Source organism: Hemiscyllium ocellatum, chromosome 34 (genome assembly GCF_020745735.1).
Source record: "Hemiscyllium ocellatum isolate sHemOce1 chromosome 34, sHemOce1.pat.X.cur, whole genome shotgun sequence".
In the NCBI taxonomy this organism is placed as follows: domain Eukaryota; kingdom Metazoa; phylum Chordata; class Chondrichthyes; order Orectolobiformes; family Hemiscylliidae; genus Hemiscyllium; species Hemiscyllium ocellatum.
Genome location: NC_083434.1, coordinates 10,749,703 through 10,769,246, shown reverse-complemented (window position 1 = coordinate 10,769,246; position 19,544 = coordinate 10,749,703). Strand labels below are relative to the sequence as shown.

General features: G+C 38.7%; 1 protein-coding gene across 4 annotated transcripts in view; it reads left to right on the top strand.

Annotated features, from left to right (window-relative positions):
- kif13a (kinesin family member 13A) overlaps window positions 1-17,212 on the top strand; it is a 332,721-nt gene extending 315,509 nt beyond the window's left edge. For all 4 annotated transcript variants that reach the window (XM_060849815.1, XM_060849814.1, XM_060849816.1 and 1 more), the window contains 2 exons: window positions 7,270-8,449; window positions 15,831-17,212. In XM_060849815.1, coding sequence (XP_060705798.1) covers window positions 7,270-8,449; window positions 15,831-16,114 — 1,464 coding nt within the window. In that variant the 3' untranslated portion in view covers window positions 16,115-17,212. The remainder of the gene's footprint in view (window positions 1-7,269; window positions 8,450-15,830) is intronic.
- Window positions 17,213-19,544: the final 2,332 nt, after the last annotated feature.

The window sequence follows — 19,544 nt, the reverse complement described above, 5'->3', positions numbered from 1 at the left end:
CAATGGTGAGAGAGGACATCCTTGACGGCAGCCCCTACCCACACTGAAGCCATCCGATCTTAACCCATTAGTAATAACAGCTGCTTTGGGGTCATTATACAATGTTGAAACCCATTTGGTAAACACCTGTCCAACGCCAAACCTTTCCAATGTGTAAAATAAATATGACCATTCAACCCTATCAAATGCCTTTTCCGCATCCAATGAAATTACTACTCCTGGTATCTTTCCCTGATGACAGGCTTGGATCATATTCAAGACCCTTCTGATATTATTGGATGATCTGCGGCCCTTAATAAATCCCGTCTGGTCCTCCTTTATAATATATGGCAGTACCCTTTCTAGTCTTAGTGCTAACATTTTTGAGAGAATTTTAAAGTCTACATTTAGTAAGGATATTGGTCTGTAAGATGCACAATCTTCTAGGTCTTTTCCTTTTTTGAGGATAAGAGAAATATTTGCTTCTTTCAGCGTGGGCGGGAGACAGACCTGACTATGCGCAAAATTATACATATCCATAAGTGGGTCAACCAATATTCCTGTAAATTCTTTATAGAATTCAGCTTGAAAACCATCCGGGCCCGGTGCTTTTCCGCTCTGAAGTTGCCTAATTGCCTCAAGTATTTCTTGGACTGTTAAAGGGGTATTTAGGGCCGACACCTGTTCCGGAGTCAGGCCCGGGAAGGTCAAATTTTTTAAAAATGACTGCATCCTCTTAATCCTATCTTCACAATCCTGCGATCTATATAGTTCAGAATAAAATTCTTTAAAGGTCGCATTGATCTTTTTATGATCATGAGTCAGGGTACCTGTACTTTCCTTGATGGTCGGAATAGTTTGAGGGGCTTTCTTTTTCTTTGCAAGAAATGCTAGGTATCTACCCGGTTTGTCGCCATATTCATATAATCTTTGTTTCGCAAATAATATTTCCCTTTTAGCCGTTTGAGTAAGCGCGGTGTTTAAAGCTGTCCTAAGAGCTGTAATCCTCTGCAATTTTGTGATAGAAGGTCTATCAGCGTATGCTGTTTCGGCTGCTTTTAGGCGAGCTTCGAGCAGACGCTGTTGCTCTCCCTTCATTTTCCTCTGGGTCGCTGAATAGGAGATGATCAAACCTCGTGCATAAGCTTTGATGGTCTCCCACATCATTGACGGATTGCTAGCCGTACCAGTATTAATTTCTAAAAAGGTTTTAAGTTCTTGGGAGAAGTACTTTAAAAATTTGCTATCTTTTATCAGGAAGGGGTCCATACGCCAATGCCGAGCAGATGTCCCATTGTTCTTTACCTTAGTTTCCATGTATACAGCGGCATGGTCAGAGATTGCTATAGTACCTATTTTACAGGTTGCTATAGAGTTTAGAAAAATCGATGGGGCAAAAAACATATCAATTCTTGTGTGACATTTATGTGGATTAGAGTAGAAAGAAAAATCTCTACCCTGTGAATGGAGACATCTCCATACATCTACCAATCCTAATTCTTTATTCAGGTCCGCCAGTTGTCTAGATCTGGGAGATACTCCAGCGGCACTCTTGGGAATCCTGTCTATTTCCGGATCCATAATACAATTAAAGTCTCCCCCTATAATTGTATGACGGGCACCAAAGGCCATCAGTTTTGAAAAAGCTTCCGTTATGAATTTAAAGGGGTGTGCCGGGGGGCAGTATACATTTAAGATCCCATATTCCTCTCCATTTATGAGGGCTTTAATCAAAATATATCGTCCAGATTCGTCTTTTATCTGATTTAGAATTTTCAAAGGGAAGTTCTTCCGGACAAGGATAACGACTCCCCTGCTTTTTGAATTAAAAGAGGAAAAAAAGGCCTGATCAAATCCGCCCTGTCGTAATTTTAAGTGTTCTTTATCCGACAGGTGTGTCTCCTGTAGGAGAGCTATATCAACTCTCTCCTCCTTAAGATTTGATAATATTTTCTTCCTTTTAACTGGCGAATTACTCCCCCTGACATTCCAGGTGCACCACTTAACCGACTGTTCAGCCATAATCATCTGGACAGATCCGAGACCCCTCGGGAGGGGAAACCCTATCTAGAACATCCCGAGCATGGAGCATACAAGATTTACAAAAGTAAAGATTCTCTGATACACTCAAAACAATATAACAAAAAACTCTTTCTAAGTATAAAAAATATAAAACATTCCGAATTGGAGATTTTCTCCCTTGTTCCCAGGGAGCGTCACTTCCTCTCCCACAGTCCATCTTACCCTCTTCCAACCAGTGCCCCACCCTTGACCCAGGTGTTCCTCAATAAAATGAGGAGAATTCAAATATAATATAAAGCTAGAGTTAACAGTGAACACCCCACCCCCACCCACACCCACATCTAAATATATTTGGGAATATTAATACCATATATAACTATAAGATTACAATCTCAACATGTAATACTTAAATATAATACCACAAAATAACAGGGGAAAGAAAAACAACCCCGCTCCTAAAAACAGAAGTAAAATAGAGTAAGGTAACCACCTCTCCCCATCAACATTAACCAAACGCCCCAACATATATATATATACATACACACATAGGGGGAAAGATAAGATGAAGGGATGTAAACCAAAATAATGGGAAAGGCAGACCAGCGTCCACAATCTCTTACAGTTTATTTAAGAGAGTCCAAGAATTCCTTAGCCTTCTCCGGTGATCCGAAGTTATATATGGATCCTTCGTGGCTAAGGCGTAGCGTCGCTGGATATCGTAAGGAGTACTGGATATTTAAGTCCCTTAAATGCTTCTTCGCCTCATCGAATGCCTTCCTCTTTCGGACCAAAGCTGGGGAGAAGTCCTGGAACAGCATGATCCTGGATCCTTTGTGGGTCATAGCTTGGGGATCTTTTCCCAGATTTCTTGAGGCTTCCAGGAGCATCTGCCTCTCCCTATAGCTCTGCAGCTGGAACAGGACCGGGCGTGGGTGCTGGGTTGAGCCGGGCCCACGTACTGTGACCCGGTAGGCCCATTCTACCCTTACCCGGCCTGATCCATTATGCAGATTTAAAAGTTGTGGCAGCCAATGCTCTAAGAATGCTGTTAGCTGACCTCCCTCTTCCTGTTCGGGCAGGCCCAACAACCGAATATTTTTTCTACGACATCGATTTTCGAGGTCATCAATGTGGTTTTCTAGGTTCTGGACTCGATTCTCGAGAAAACGGGTGTGGTCGGCTGTTGATTTTATCCCAGTCTCTGAGGCTGCGGCCTTCGACTCCACCTCTCTGACTCGGCACCCCAATTCCTGAATGTCTCTGCCCTGCTTCTGCAGCTCGGCTGATAGTGCTTCTCTGCTCTGCCGAGACTCATCGATAAAAGCATCAATCTTCGCCTCCCACCTGGCAAACATCTCCTCAAAGCTCATCTTCATTGGTAAATCTCCTGAAGTAGCTGAAGACACCTTTGTTGCAGCTGAAGAGGGAGAGGGTGGGGGAGGGGTCCCTGCTTTCTTAGAGCCGCCTGTTCCCTTCCCTTTACTCATTTTCCAGCTAGTATTAGACTATTTAAATGTACTAATAGGTAACTATTTAAGGTTAACAACTATTATAAATGGTTTAGTGAGTGTGGTGGGGGTGGATAGCCCACTTTTCCCAAGTTTTGGGTAGAGCACTGTGGACTCAGTCTTGCTGGGTCGCCGCCATCTTGGATCCCATGATATGCCTGTATAATATTGAACCTTGTCTTTGTGTTGAAATGTTCAATTATCATGTCTTTCTTCATAATTTAGGGTTCATAAACTGAGGATTAGCTGAGTAGTTCTACTCTGCACTGTGTGTGTGTGTGAGACACCCTTCTGTCTGAAACAGGTTATTTTTCAAGATGCAATTCTAAGCAGTGCTATAAAGTTGATCAATTCCTTTTCTGTCTGCAGTTATCTTTTCATCTATATGGATCAGCATTCTGTTGTATCTGTGATTTCTGTCATTCAATTTTCATGTGATTTGTAAGAAGTCTACTGCTGCCTCACAACGCCAACGACCCGGGTTCAATTCCTGCCTCAGACTACTGTTTGTCTCTGTGGAGTTTGCACATTCTCCCTGTGTCTGCCTGGGTACTCCGGTTTCCTCCCACAATCCAAACATGTGCATGTTAGGCGAATTGACCATGCTGCATTGCCCATAGTTTTCAGGGATGTATAGGTTAGGTGCATTTAGTTAGGGGGTAAATGTAGGGTGATAGGGTAGGGAAATGGATTTAGGTGGGTCACTGTGGACTTGCTGGTCTGAAGAACCTGTTTCCACACTGCAGGGATTCTAAGGCTACCATTGCTGCATATGTTTGAGCAGAAAAGTTTATTGTATTGGTTCATTTCATTACAATTTGTCATTATCACCAATGAAATATGATATTTGCTCTGGATGTAGGTTTGCTCACTGAGCTGGCGGGTTCATTTTCAGACATTTCGTCACCATACTAGGTAACATCTTCAATAGGCCTTCATCTGGAGGCTACATCCAGAATCTCAACCTCAACCTGAGCTACAAATCTTCTCCAAACTCGCTAATGATATTTGCTATTTTGATATTATGTTTCATTGCAAATTGCACATACAAATACATTGCAGTGTTCGGTATTCTGTATACAGTGCTTTTTCCGAAGATTCACTGTCATTTCTGCACGTATGCCCCAGGAAACAAGCTTTGACTGTTCTAGTATTAGCTGATGTAATTGTGTATTTTAACTTAAGTTTCAGCAATCTGACGTTATTTCATTTGTTCATAGGTACTGGTGATTTGCAACAGTGACAATTAATCAGTTACCTTTCCAGTGTAGTTTATTTCCTGGAGGTACACTGTCCTAGTACTTTCCCCCTCACTCAACAATTTCTCTTTTTGAATCAAGTCTTCTGAATAATGGAAATCTGTTTTGGATATTGAAAATACAAAATGCCTAATCAAAGACTGATCTTACTTTTGAAATAAAACATAACCAACCGACTAAAAATCTTCCAACATGATTCATTGATTTGTGCTAGTTCAGCTGAGACAAAGTCAGACAATTTGGATGAAATAATGATGGGATAGATAATTATTCCCTCAATAATCCATTGTAGGCCAAAAAGGAAGAGCATGTGGGTTGTGGACTAAGCATCACAAAATTGATTGACTATTGTTTTACAGAATGCAACTCAAATTTTTAATTTTGCCTGGATTTTTTAGTGCCACCCTGCATTGGTTTGAATCGCTTCAGTGATCAGTATCATAGAAAAAGCATTTGATCATTCTTGATGCTTCCATATACTGTTTTTGCAAAAGGTAAATAATTGTGTTAGTATTTCCCCAGCATTTTTAGTGCTTTTGAAAATAGCTTGGCTCATGCTGAGCACTTTCTCGAGATGGACATCTTTAAGTACCATGAGGCTCGAGTGGAAATATCTGTTTTCTCAGTCCTCTTGAGAGTAGAATAGTAAGATCACCTCAACAAGTTCCTATTCCAGCACCATATGAATATATTCTGTCTTTGTTGGGCACACAAATATGTTGTGTTTTCCAGTAATTATGACTTTTTCTTGTCTTTATTGCTATAGTTTGAAATCTTTTGTGGTCTACCCTAATTAATGTATATTGTTTTTGATGTGAAAAATAACTTGCTCTTTTTTGTCTACTGCTTCAAAAGAGTTCATGGGCAAATTGTCATCTTTTAGTATGCAATGAATAATTAAATGTGGAGAACTATTGACATTTTGTAGGCTTTTTCTCAGCTTTCTAAGCCCGCTACGTGAATAACTCTCGGAACATTTAGGTTTTAATGATCATTTTACAAGCAGTCTACATTTTTTAAACAAAGCCTCACCTTTGAAATTAATTTCTTCATCACTTTACATTTTAATGTTGTGATTATGGTGGAATGATTAATCAAGATTTGAAGTGGGAATGGTCCAGCACTCTTATGTGATATCATTGGAAAAAAATTAATCTCGAGATTTTTTTTTCTGATTGACCATTTTAAGATTAATTGTTGAACCGAGCTGCCTCCCAAAATTGTTTTAGTGCATGGGTTACATACCTATACAGTTAAAACATTGTCAAATGTTGGTCAAGGGCCATCGCTTTTACCCTTCATTTTCAATTGTAAACTTCATGCCCTTCCTAAATTATTGGTTAGAAGCACATGATTGTGAATCTGCTGCACTTCAGAACTTCAATTTTTTATTGTGCAGTGTCTTTCCACTTGGAAGATTTGCTAGTTGAAGAGACTAGGCATGGGTTTCTACGTTACCTGCTTGACCTATGTTTGACATGATGAATAGGTTTACGACTAAAGTTTGTACCATTTAAGGTTTGCCTTTATTTTATGGTATTCTTTTGTCTTACTGAACACTGAGTGCATACTAAGGGACCTCAATTTTGTTTGGAGATCTTTTTCAAGTGAAAAGTCAGACCCGAGTTCCTGATATGATATAAAATTATTTATATATAAGTATAGTTAAGTACTTTTTAAAATTAAAAATTGATAGTTCTCTGAAAGTAAAGAGCCTTTTTTGCATAAAGATGAAAATCAGAATTCATTTTGGCAGTATAATTAAGAGTTTTCATTATGCCTAGTCTCAACTTATCATTAATTTTCCAAATAATGGGAAAGTAGTCATCTCATGATATTAAATCTTGATGAATTATTTGCCTTACACATTTTGTTAAGGTGGTAAAGCATATTTCAGAAACTCACCAGAAATTGATGCAATGAAAGTGGACAACTTCTGCAAAACTGTGGAATAAGCAGTACTAGATACTGCTTGAACAAAGCTGTACACAAGTTGCAATATACTGTATGATTGGCAATATCGAACTAAGGGCTCAAAATGGAATAAAATAGGCTTTTGTAAACTTTGGTTCTGTTCTGTAACCTAATATTAGTTACAGATTTTCAACTTTATTTTAGTAACCTTTAACCAGAACATTCACTGATACAAATTGCAGAATACATTTTTGCAGTGTTCCTACTTTCAACTTGTGCATGTTTTTCAATTCCCCATGAATTGAACTTTTACCAGTCAGATCTACATATTTGGCCATACTATGTAGAACATTCAGCAGACAGAAGATTTCTAAATTTTAATTGAACAATAGCATGACTTGTTCAAAGAAATTAAATGAGAGCATTTTGAGGAAAAGGGCTTTTAATTGGACAAAATCTGCAATTCTAAAAAATTAGCCAGAAAATCCAGTGTGGTGTCTGAACCAGTATGCTGCTTCACCTAATGTGATACTCATTTTCTCAATATGAGTTAAAATGTGATCATTACGCAAATATTCTTACTGCAGGATTCGGAAGAGGAGGACTATGAAGTGGAGAATCTCAACAAGAAAATCAGCAGCTCTCAAGGCTTTCATGGTTTCCAACCTTACATTCCAGAAGATTTTGCAGACTTCGATGTGTACAATGCAAGCCTTGAGAACAGAGATTTATTTTCATCTAAGCCAGAACTCCTGAGCTCTCGCTTCCTTGAAAATGAGGTTTCTCGCAGTCCAACTACAAGCAGTATGACAAGTGGTTACATCTCCCACAGTGCCTCTAATGCAACACTTTCTGATGTGGTATTTACTGGTACTGAGAACACAGACCAGCTTAGTAACCAGACACGAAACTCTGACCTTCGGGATACTGTGGCACAAGTTTGTCTGTCTAATGTAAAACGATCTTCTGAAAAGGAAGATGGAATTGAGGAACAAAACACCGATTTAAAAGACGTACGGAAGAATGTGTCATTCCCAACAAACAGTGCCTTAGTGAATGAAACCTCAGTATTGCAACAGTTTATTGAGTCTAAATCCATACTTGTTTACAGAACACTCCCAGATATGTATTCATCAAACTCATTGCCCTGTACATTAAAACCACAAGGTAGCATGTCCGAAGATGGGGGAGATGATGATGATTCTTTCAATTCAACACTGAATGTAGATATTTTCAGCAGTCAAGATTTCACAGATTTTCAGGGTGCTGAGGAAGAAAGAAAGGATCTTGAGCTACCTGATGAACTCATGATGTGCAGTACAGGTTCCTCTGATAACTCGAATAGACTTTCTGTAGATAGTCTAGAGCTTGATGAAAAATGGCAACATTCTGCAGTTAAATGTGTAAATGATGTTTCAGAACTTCCTGAGGATTCTTGTAGTATGACACATGATCAATCACAGACTACTGTACTTGATAATAGATTAGCAAATACCTCTGAGAACACACTATATTGTGAGGAAGTTGACCATGAGGAAGCCTTTGATAATGCCCCCAACTCCGATAACTCTGTTTCAAGGAACCTTTCAGATTTAGCAGATATTCAGGATAGTGCAACTGCAGAACAGGGTGAACCTCTACCAAGTTGGATCACGTTGGGAGAACGTGTATTGGTTGGAAATGACAAGAATGGAACCATTCGATATGTTGGCACAGTGGATTTCTCTACTGGAATTTGGGTCGGAGTAGAACTCGATATTCCAGCTGGTGAGTTATCAAGCAGATCATCTTCATTTGTTTTATCCCACATTAGATGTCTTGCATTATCAGGATCTAGGTCACCCATGGTTTACTTGAATTATGGAACAATATCAAGGGGCTAAATGACCTTCTTTTGTGATTTCAAGCAATCCATTTAATTTGAGGAATTCATTGGATTTGTGTTTGAGATACTAATATAATTTATAAAACAACAGAAGAGTAATATTTATGACTAACTGAAGAGGACTGTAATGGACTTAGAGGAGATTGATGGAATGGGCTTTTTATGTTGGTTGAATTTTTAATGTGGATAAATTAGTTCACAGATCTTTGGCAGAAGAATAAGGACAAAATATCTGTACCGAGAGATCAGACATTAAAAAGAATGTAAAAGCATGGAGATTTAATTCCTATTTATCTCTCTCAAAAGAAAGGAGAATAGGTTAAAACTGTGCGCTTTAAAACAAAATATATGGAATACTTGATTTTGTTAATGGGGGCATGAGTCTGAACAGTAAGATATCATATGAAACATAATCAAAACATTGTTTGGAGTCTAGTTAATACATTGTGTTCTGTTTTGGGCACTGTATTCACAAAGGATGTTAGGTGTTGTAGCGAGGATATGTAAATGATTCACCAAGACCGAGGATGAAAAACTTTTAAAGATAAATTTACTCTTTTTGGTCTGTTTTTAAAAATAAATTTTAGTTATGATTGAGATATTTTGAAAAACTATTTCCAGTGATCTGAGTTATTTAACTGGACAATACAAATGTAAAATCTTTACCAAAGGAAAGAAGGAGGGTGTGTGAAGATCTTTCTTCACATACAGAATGTTATTAGGACATGGAGTGTCTCACCAGAAATATTATTGGATACATAATCGAAAAAGATACTGATAAATATTTTTAAAAAGAACATAGCAGAATCATAGTCACAGAGATGTACAGCAAGGAGACAAACCATTCGGTCCAACTCGTCTATGCCGACCAGATATACCAACCCAATCTAGTCCCACCTGTCAGCACCCGGCCCGTATCCCTCGAAATCCTTTCTATTCATATACCCATCCAAATGCTTTTTAAATGTTGCACTCCGCCACTTCCTCTGGCAGCTCATTCCATACACATATCACCGTCTGAGTGAAAAAGTTGTCTCTTTGATCTCTTTTATATCTTTCCCCTCACACCCTAAACCTATACCTTCTCGTTCTGGACTCCCCCAGCCAGGGAAAAGACTTTGTCTATTTATCCTATCCATGTCCCTCAAAATTTATAAACCTCTAAGGTCACGCTTCAGCCTCCAACGCTCCAGGAAAAACAGCCCCAGCCTTTCAGCCTCTCCCTACAGCTCAAATCCTCCAACCCTGGCAACATCCTTGTAAATCTTTTCTGAACCCTTTCAAGTTTCACAACATCTTTCCAATAGGAAGGAGACCAGAATTGCATACAATATTCCCAACAGTGGCCTAACCAATGTCCGGTACAGCCACAACATGACCTCCCAACCCCTGTACTCCATACCCTGACCAATAAAGGAAAGCATACCAAACGCCTTTTTTCACTATCCTATCTATCTGCGACTCCACTTTCAAGGAGCTATGAACCTGCACTCCACAGTCTCTTCATTCAGCAACACTCCCTAGGACCTTACCATTAAGTGTATAAGTCCTGCTAAGATTTGCTTTCCCAAAATGCAGCACCTCGCATTTATCTGAGTTAAACTCCATCTGTCACTTCTCAGCCCATTGGCCTATCTGATAAAGATCCCATTGTAATCTGAGGTAACCTTCTTCACTAGGAGAAAGTGAGGACTGCAGATGCTGGAGATCAGAGCTGAAAATGTGAAGAAGGGCTCATGCCCGAAACGTCGATTCTCCTCGTTGGATGCTGCCTGACCTTCTGCGCTTTTCCAACAACACATTTTCAGCTTTAACCTTCTTCGCTGTCCACTACACATCCGATTTTGATGTCATCAGCAAACTTACTTACTATACCTCTTATATAAATGATTTGGATGTGAGCATAAATGATGAAAAGTAGCACTGATCCTTGTGGTACTCCACTAGTCACAGACCTCCAGTCTGAAAAAAACTGTCCACCACTACCCTCTGTCTTCTACCTTTGAGCCAGTTTTGTATCCAAATAGTGATATCTCCCTGTATTCCATGAGATCTAACCTTGCTCACCAGTCTCCCATGGGGAACCTTGTTGAACACATTACTGAAGTCTGTATTGATCATATCTATCACTCTGCCCTCATAAATCCTCTTTGTTACTTCTTCAAAAAACTCAATCAAGTTTGTGAGACATGATTTCCCATGCACAAAGTCATTTGACTATCCCGAATCAGAGCTTGCCTTTCCAAATACATGTACATCCTGTCCCTCAGGATCCCTCCAACCTCTTGCCCACCACCGAGGTCAGGCTCACTGATCTCTAGTTCCCTGGCTTGTCCTTACCACCTTTCTTAAACAGTGACGCCATGTTAGTCAACCTCCAGTCTTCCGGCACCTCACCTGTGACTATCGATGATACAAATATCTCAGCAAGGAGCCCAGCAATCACTTCCCTAGCTTCCCACAGAGTTCTCGGGTATACCTGATCAGGTCCTGGGGATTTATCCACTTTTATGCATTTCAAGACATTCAGCACTTCCTCCTCTGTAAAATGAACATTTTTCAAGATGTCACCATCTATTTCCCTATATCTTCCATGTCCTTTTCCACAGTAAATACTGATGCAAAATATTCATTTAGTATCTGCCCCATTTCCTGCAGATCCACACAAAGGCCGCCTGGCTGATCTTTGAGGGGCCCTATTCTCTCTAGTTACCCTTTTGTCCTTGATGTATTTGCCAAAGTTATCTCATGTCCCCTTTTTGCCCTCCTGATTTCCCTCTTAAGTATATGTCTACTGCCATTATACTCTTCTAAGGATTCACTCGGTTTCTCCTGTCTACACCTGACATATGCTTCTTCCTTTTTCTTAACCAAACCCTCAATTTCTTTAGTCATCCAGCATTCCCTATACCCACATCCTTTTCTTTCACCCTAACAGGAATACACTTTCTCTGGATACTCGTTATCTCATTTCTGAAGGCTTCCCATTTTCCAGCCGTCCTTTTACCTGCGAACATCTGTGCCCAATCAGCTTTTGAAAGTTCTTGCCGGATACCGTCAAAATTGGCCTTGCTCCAATTTAGAACTTCAACTTTTAGATCTGGTCTATCCTTTTCCATCACTTTTTAAAACGAATAGAATTATGGTCGCTGGCCCCAAAGTGCTCACTGACACCTCAGTCACCTACCCTGCCTTATTTCCCAAGTGTAGATCAAGTTTTGCATCTTCTCAAGTAGGTACATCCACATACTGAATCAGAAAATTTTCTTGTACACACTTAACAAATTCCTCTACATCTAAACCCTTAACACTATAGCAGTCCCAATCTACATTTGGAAAGTTAAAATCCCCTACCATAATCGCCCTATTATTCTTGCAGATAACTGAGATCTCCTTCTAAGTTTGTTTTTCAAATTCCCTCTGACTATTAGGGGATCTATAATACAATCCCAATAAGGTGATCATCCCTTTCTTATTTCTCAGATCCACGCAAATAACTTCCCTGGATGTATTTCTGGGAATATCCTCCCTAAGTACACCTGTATTGCTTTCCCTTATCAAAAATGCCATTCCCCCTCCTCTCTTGCCTCCCTTTCTATCCTTCCTGTAGCATTTGCATCCTGGTGCATTAAGGTGCCAGTCCTTTCCATCCCTGAGCCATGTTTCTGTAATTCCCATGTTCCTAACCATGCCCTGAGTTTGTCTGCCTTCCCTGTTAGGCCTCTTGCATTGACATAAATGCAGTTTTATTTATCAGTCCTATCTCGTCTGCTTTGTCCCTGCCTGCCCTGACTGTTCGACTCGCCCTTGTTCTCAACTGTACCAGTCTCAGATTATAATCTTTCCTGACTATCTCCCTGGGTTCCCACCCCCTTTACTAGTTTAAATCTCCCGAAAAGCTCTAGTAAATCTCCCAGCCAGTATATTAGTCCCCTTCCAATTTAGCTGCAATCCGTCCTTCCTGTACATGTCATTTCTACCCCAAAAGATCTTCCAATTATCAAAAAATGTGAATCCTTCTCCCGTACACCAGTTCCTCAGCCATGCATTCATCTGCTCTATCCTCCTATTCTTGCCCTCACTAGCTCGTAGCACCGGGAGTAATCCAGATATTACTACTCTCGAGGACCTCCTTTTTAAATTCCTGCCTAATTCTCTGTAATCTCCCTTCAGAATCTCAATCTTTTCCTTTTCTATGTCATTGGTTCTAATGTGAATAGATCTTTCAGACAGCTGCCATTTTTTGTGTTGTGAAATGTCTCAGACTGATCAACTAAATAATAGTCTCCAAATATATTTTCACGTAATTGTCTTGAATATTTATGTTCAGCCCCATTCCTGTCTCCTTTACTGTTCCACCTGCATAGTGATGTGTGTGTAGACACTTGACTTCTCCCACTTCTGCCACTATTATTGGAGCTATATGAGAATGATCCAGATTCACTTTCCAGTTGTGGAGAGTCACTGAACCTTTGCTTACCTACTGCAACATTGGGATTTAAAATCGGGAAAATAACTGCTGAGTTGTGTTATGTTTATACATAATGCATTTAAATACTTGGTGCCGGTTTGAGGACGCTGGCTGCCTTTACTTGCAACGAACCTGAGATACAAAGGCCAGCTGTGGTATGCCTAACACCTGTCCAAATCTGACATTGATGTCTGTACCTTTTATGTATATGCCCCTCTGTTCTACAACATTGAAATTACTATGGAGATCTAGAGGAATTTGCAGTCGTCGGTGCAAAATACGGAACACCAGCAGAAGTAGGGCATTTAGTACCTCAAGCCTGCTCAGCCATTCAATAGGATTTTGGCTCATCTATTTATGTTTTGAATTCTGGGTTTCCATCGACTCCCAATTAGCCTTTGATTTCCTTGACTTAACAAAAATCTGATTTACTCCGACAAACAAAATTCAATGACCACACCTCCCCTGCCTTCTGAAAGTCTCAACCTTTTCAAGAGCAAAACATTCCACTCATCTCTGACCTAAAAGGGAGTCAGCCTCCAAATTTTAAAACAATGTTCCGTATTTCTGGATTATTCCACCAGGAGGACAGTAATTTCCATATCAACCTTGTCAAGCCCCCTCTTTGCATTTCATTCAAGTGTTCTTCCTTAAATAAGGAGAACAAATATGCACTGAACTCAAGGCATGGTCTCACCAGTGACCTGTATACATGAACCAACATCCCTATTCTGATGTTCTTCGCAGGGTCAGTATGGACTCGAAAGGCTGAATGACCTGCTTCCACACTGTAGGGATTCTATAATAAATTGTTTCAACATGATTTCTTTTTCACAAAACTGTGCTTACTTTCCTGATTACTCATAACCCAGTTATAAACTCCTCAATAACTCTCACCTTTCCCATGATAGACTTAAAGGTAATGAGCCAATAGTTTCATGTGTCCTGTCTATCTTGCTTGAATAGAAGGATTATACTTGCTATTTATCAGTCTGATGGTACTTCTAGAATCTAATCAACTTTTGAAAATTAACACTAATGCGTCTATTACCTTTATTAGTAATTTATTTTAAGGCCTTCAGGATGAAGTCCACAAGGACTGGGACGTGTCAACTCCCAGCTGTCAGTTTTGTTGAATGATGTCTTCCTGGTAATTGTAATTTCACCAAGTTTATTTCTTCCTTCTACTTGCTGAATTGCAGCAATTATCTCTATAGGGAAGGCAAAAGAAAAAAAAACTTGTTCATTTCTTCAGCCATTTTCTTGTTATCTCTAACTCCTCATTCTTGCTTTCTGGAAACCAACTTTATTTACTTTTTCCAATTTAGATACCTGTGGAAATTTTTGCCAATATTTACATTTATGTCCAACTTCCTCTCGTACTCTTAATTTCTTTTGCTTGATTAACCATTTAGTCATTGGCCAGCATGTAAAGAACAGCAGATAATCATCTGATCTACCATTCATCTTCATGCAAATTTTATGCTTTTCCTCAAGTTTGATGCTTTGCTTAATGTTTCTAATTAACCACCAATGAGATGGCCTCTCATTTGAATTTTTTAAAAATTAGGAATATATTAATTGTGAGAATTCTTAAATATTACCTGAAATGCCTGTGCTGTTTCTCTGCTGATCTGTTTTGTAGTCAAATGTTCCAGAGGATGTCAGCTACTTCAGCTTTCCTGCCCGCATAGTTGTCCTTATACAAGTTTTAAAATAAGAATCTTAGATGCAAACTACTCCCTTTCAAATTGGATGTAAGATGTGAATATCTTGTAGATGCTCTTGCCCTCATGGTCTTTTTGTCCTGAGGTCATTAATCAACCCTGTCTCATGACAGAGGACCAGTCGAGTATAACCTGCTTTCCGCTCGGTTCCAGAACACGTTGCTCTTGGATTGCTTTGGAGAAAGTATGTTATGAACTGCTTGTCCAGGTTACTTTTGCCACCCTGACCTTTCCAGTTTCAGTATAGATTAAAATTCCCCAAGGTTATGGTCATCCTGTTATCACAAGAACTCAATATTTCTTCTTGAACACTTTGTTCTATATTATGGCTACTGTAAAGGAGCCTGTAGACCACTTCCACTAGAGACTTCTTCTCATACTATTCCTCCTCATCTCCCAAACGAATTTTATATCCTGATATTGTGAACCAGGATCATCTTTAATTAAGTGTTATGTCTCCATTTTTACATAGCTTCCTATTCTTCTTGAATCATAAACTGCACAGTGTTGTTTAGGACTGAAAATAAGAGAATATGTAGACATCATGGTAGTATCCAAATAAAACAACTGTCCATTTAGTCCAGCTCCCTGGTCTTTCCTGCCAATCCATACAAGATCTTCCCTACAAGTAGTGAACAGTGCTGTCCAGATCATAATTAGCTGTGTGATTTTATTGTCCACATATCACATGAGGCTGTTTTGTCAATTACCTTATAACCTTTTTTTTGTCATTGGAAACAGACTTGCATTTGTCCAACCAAAAACATCCGTGCATATGAACACATCTGTTGAATCTTGCTTTAACCTTCATCGCTCCAGTGATAACAGCTCTGAATTGAAATTAACAGAGCTACATTGTATGTTCACTTGTGTATGATACCACTAGCCTTAAAATATTTATTTGAAACAGCCTACTCTTTCCTATTTGAATATACCACATTTTTATCATGTTAATGTAATGAAAAGTTGTCCACACTATCTTGTACATTTGATGTTGCCATAGAACATGCAGATAGTGAGGCTTTATTTAAATCTCATGTTCTTGTATTTTCGACTGTCATGCAGGCAAACATCAGGGTACTATTGAAGGAAAAGAATATTTTCACTGCAGTCCCCGTTGTGGTATATTTGTACGCCCAAACCGGCTCATCCAGGTCTCCAACACAATAAAGCAGCATAGCAGCACATCTCAAACTCCGACATCCTCAAGTCATGAAAAACAGAAAGTTGTCAGCCTTGGTAGATCACAGGTGACCTCATCAACTAAGCCTGATGGAACAATGCTACACCAGTCGGGAGATACAGCACCCTCCAAGAAACAAAACAACAGGAAATCGTGGGTTAACTGAACTACAACGTTTGCACTTATGACACATCACTGTATAGACCTCTTAATGGAGTATTTTATAGATTGTACAGTGTTTTTTTGTTTATATCACTGACTCTGTGACATAAAGGATAGAATGAAATCTTTAATATTTTTCCTTTTTTGAAAGAAAAGTATATTATATGTCAGTAACAAAAGATAGAGACTAAACTATGGCTTTGCTGAATAAAACTAAGATTTCAGTTAAGAGAGCACCAGCTTCTGTATTACAAATTAACATTTGAGATGTATTTTAATCAGGAAATAGATATTTTATTAATAAGAAAAATGGGATGAAAATTATGAAGATCTCTAAACCTGTTTTTAATTACCAAAGATTTATTAGATTCAGGAGCCTTTTAGATTTTTTTGCCCTTTGTAAAACTATATTCTAATATTTTAGGCACCTTTTGATGTTTTTATTAACTCGTTATGTTTTCTTTACTCTGTATTAAGCTGCCTTATTTCTGCGTCTATTAAGCACATGAAGCAAAACTGACTGTTCAATCCAGTTTTTGTCTTCCAAAGCTTGCTACTGTGCTGACTTGGCTTCACATGGGTGCACATTCAACTGTCATGTTGGACCCTTTGCCTGAAGCTTTGTATGTTACAAGTTGAAACACTAATACCCTGATTTGCCTGTTAGGCAGTTTAGTGCTTAAACAGTGTTATTGCAGGAATGCAGGGAACAGACTGGAGATTTGTTTTAAAGGTTTACGAAAGTAAGTATGCATGCACTTGCTGAAAAAAGCAAAGTAATGGTACATTTTTGCAACAATGTTGTGTGTATAATGAAAGATCGCAATGGAGGATTTGGTTTAAATAATTTATACACAATGTTATATATACTAAAGGGTTTTCTGCATCCCATGCAGTAGAAGAAGGGTGTAATCTGATGGACTAAAGACCATTTCAGAAAGCCATCCAATGTACATAGAGTTGTGCAAAATTGTAAGGGTACTTAAGAGTCAGTCTGTTTGAAAAGAAATATGATGCATGGATGACTGTTAATTTTGATCTGAAAAAAACTTGGGGCTTGCTCAAGAGCTGCTGTTCTGAATTAGTCTTGTGTGTATATATATTTACCTCTCATAGAGTTTTTGTATTACTATGTACAGAGTTGTAATATATATTTGATTGCAGCAATACTGTATTTAATTGTTACAGGGTTTGTGTTTTAGAATACATACTGTACTTCAACCTGGAACTGTTGATCACTTGTGTGAAGTTTGTTTGTATGTTAGTATCTTGAAGGTAGAAATCTCACCAAATTTCTACCTTTTTAAATACCTGATGATCCAACAAAATGGTTCCATGTGGATAGTTCAGGTTTACAGTATTATAAGTGGGAATCCAGTTCAAGGGCTATCCTAAGTCACTGTCAATTGGCTTCTGTTTCATATTAATCAAAGGTGAGCAGTATGACTGCAATTAGAACCACAATTTGGATTGAGATTGACACTTTGGGAGAAAATGTCTCCAACTTGACAAGTGCAACATTCACTTTTTTACTGATGTGATTCACTGTTGTGATGGTAAGGAAAGAACTAACTTAACCATGGATACAATTCTGCAAGGTTGCTATCCAATGAGATGTTTTAAGCCAAATTGAAGTTCCACAAAACCACCTGTAAAATGGCTATACATTTTTGCAGTAAGCTATACAAGAACATGTACTTCTCTGTGGGGATCAAATGTCTTCTACTTTACCATCAAGGACTAAACAATTAACTAATTATCCAGTGAGATTTCATTGTAGCGACGATGTTGTGCCTCCCCCTGCCATCTTCATTGCTAAAGAGACAGAGGAGTACCTACAAGAAATGGGGCACATTCCTTAAATGTGCTGCAATTTTCTGTGCAAACCTCTTTCAAAATTCATATATTATTGAGACAAAAGAAAATAGCCCATGCCATTTGAATTATATTCCCAAGTGAATAACTAAAAAGAGCTAGATAATAGGAAGCATCTGCAAGTATGTGAGCACCATTCTGCCATAAGCTAATTAACTGCAAATTGAATTATGCCAAACAAATTTGTGAAAAGAAGCTCTGAATAGCCAGCATGTACACTGTGGGCCAAATGGCCATCTTCTATACCATCATGATTCAATTATCACAGCCAAACTGCAACCTTTTTCAGTGCAAGATATTTAGCTCCATACTGGAAAGCATTTCAAAAGAGACAGAGCCACAGCATTCAAAAAATAACAAGCTTTTAATAAGGAGATGTAAGGCAGCAAGGTTAGACTTGAAATTATCATCCTATTGTTGATTGGACTCCAAATGACAATCCATCATATTTAGATAAATGGAACATGAACCACCTTGTAATTATCTCACCACCTTGATTCCTTCGACTTTCTAACCTTATATGTGAAAACATTTCGCCTACAACAGAATAATACTGTATGTTGCTACTGATCAAAAAAAGGACTTTCCCTATGTCGGACTTGAACCCATGTCCCCAGCTAGTATTAGATTAGCCCTCTGGATTACTAGTCCAAAGGGCATTGCTATTATATTTGCTCTAAGATTGGTCTCATGGGCAATCTCCTAAATACAAACCAATCTATTTGTTCACCATGTAATCATGATGATGAAATAGGATGCATCAATGCCATCCTGCAGAATAATGGCTACCACAATATGATGATATCACTGTATATCATGCAAATTCATGAAATCCTTTAAAATAGTCCACTCCTGATCCCAAAAAGTGACCAGTGTACCTGTGATTTTCTTGTAAGTGTAAGTTCTTTCAAAAGTTTGGGCAACTAGTAAAGAAAGCTGTTTAATGCTGCTAGTAAACACTTGCAACACAAGTGATATGGTGTGTGAATTTCAGTGTCAGTGTGAGGTGTTTGTCCAAAAGTCTGGTGGATTATATCTAACAAGATGTCCCTCTGACTGTTTACATCATTAACATCTTTTAAAAAGATGCATCTTTTAAAAACAAATAATTCATGGAATTTGAGCATCTAGTATATGTTACACATCACTAATTGTCTCTTTGAGTGGCTTGTCAGGCATTTTTAGAAGGCAGTTGGAGGTCAACCACATTGCTATGGGTCAAGAGTCATATAAAGAAATGGACAGGTAAGGACAACAGCTTTCTATCAGTAAAGGGCAAATGTGAACCAGACGAATTATTAGACAACTGTTACATGATCTCCATTAAGATAGCTTCTAATTGCAGTCTTTTATGAAATTCAAAATTGACCATTTGCTGTGGTGGTATTCAAAGTCCTGTTCCCCAGACCATTAGCATGAGGTTTTGAATTACTAGACAGTGACATTACCACTACACAACTGCCTCCCTAACACACACAGCCTTGAAAAAAAATCATATTATCTAAGGTTAGATGATATTATCTAAGGTAAGAAATTGGACAATTGCTGAATAATCTTGA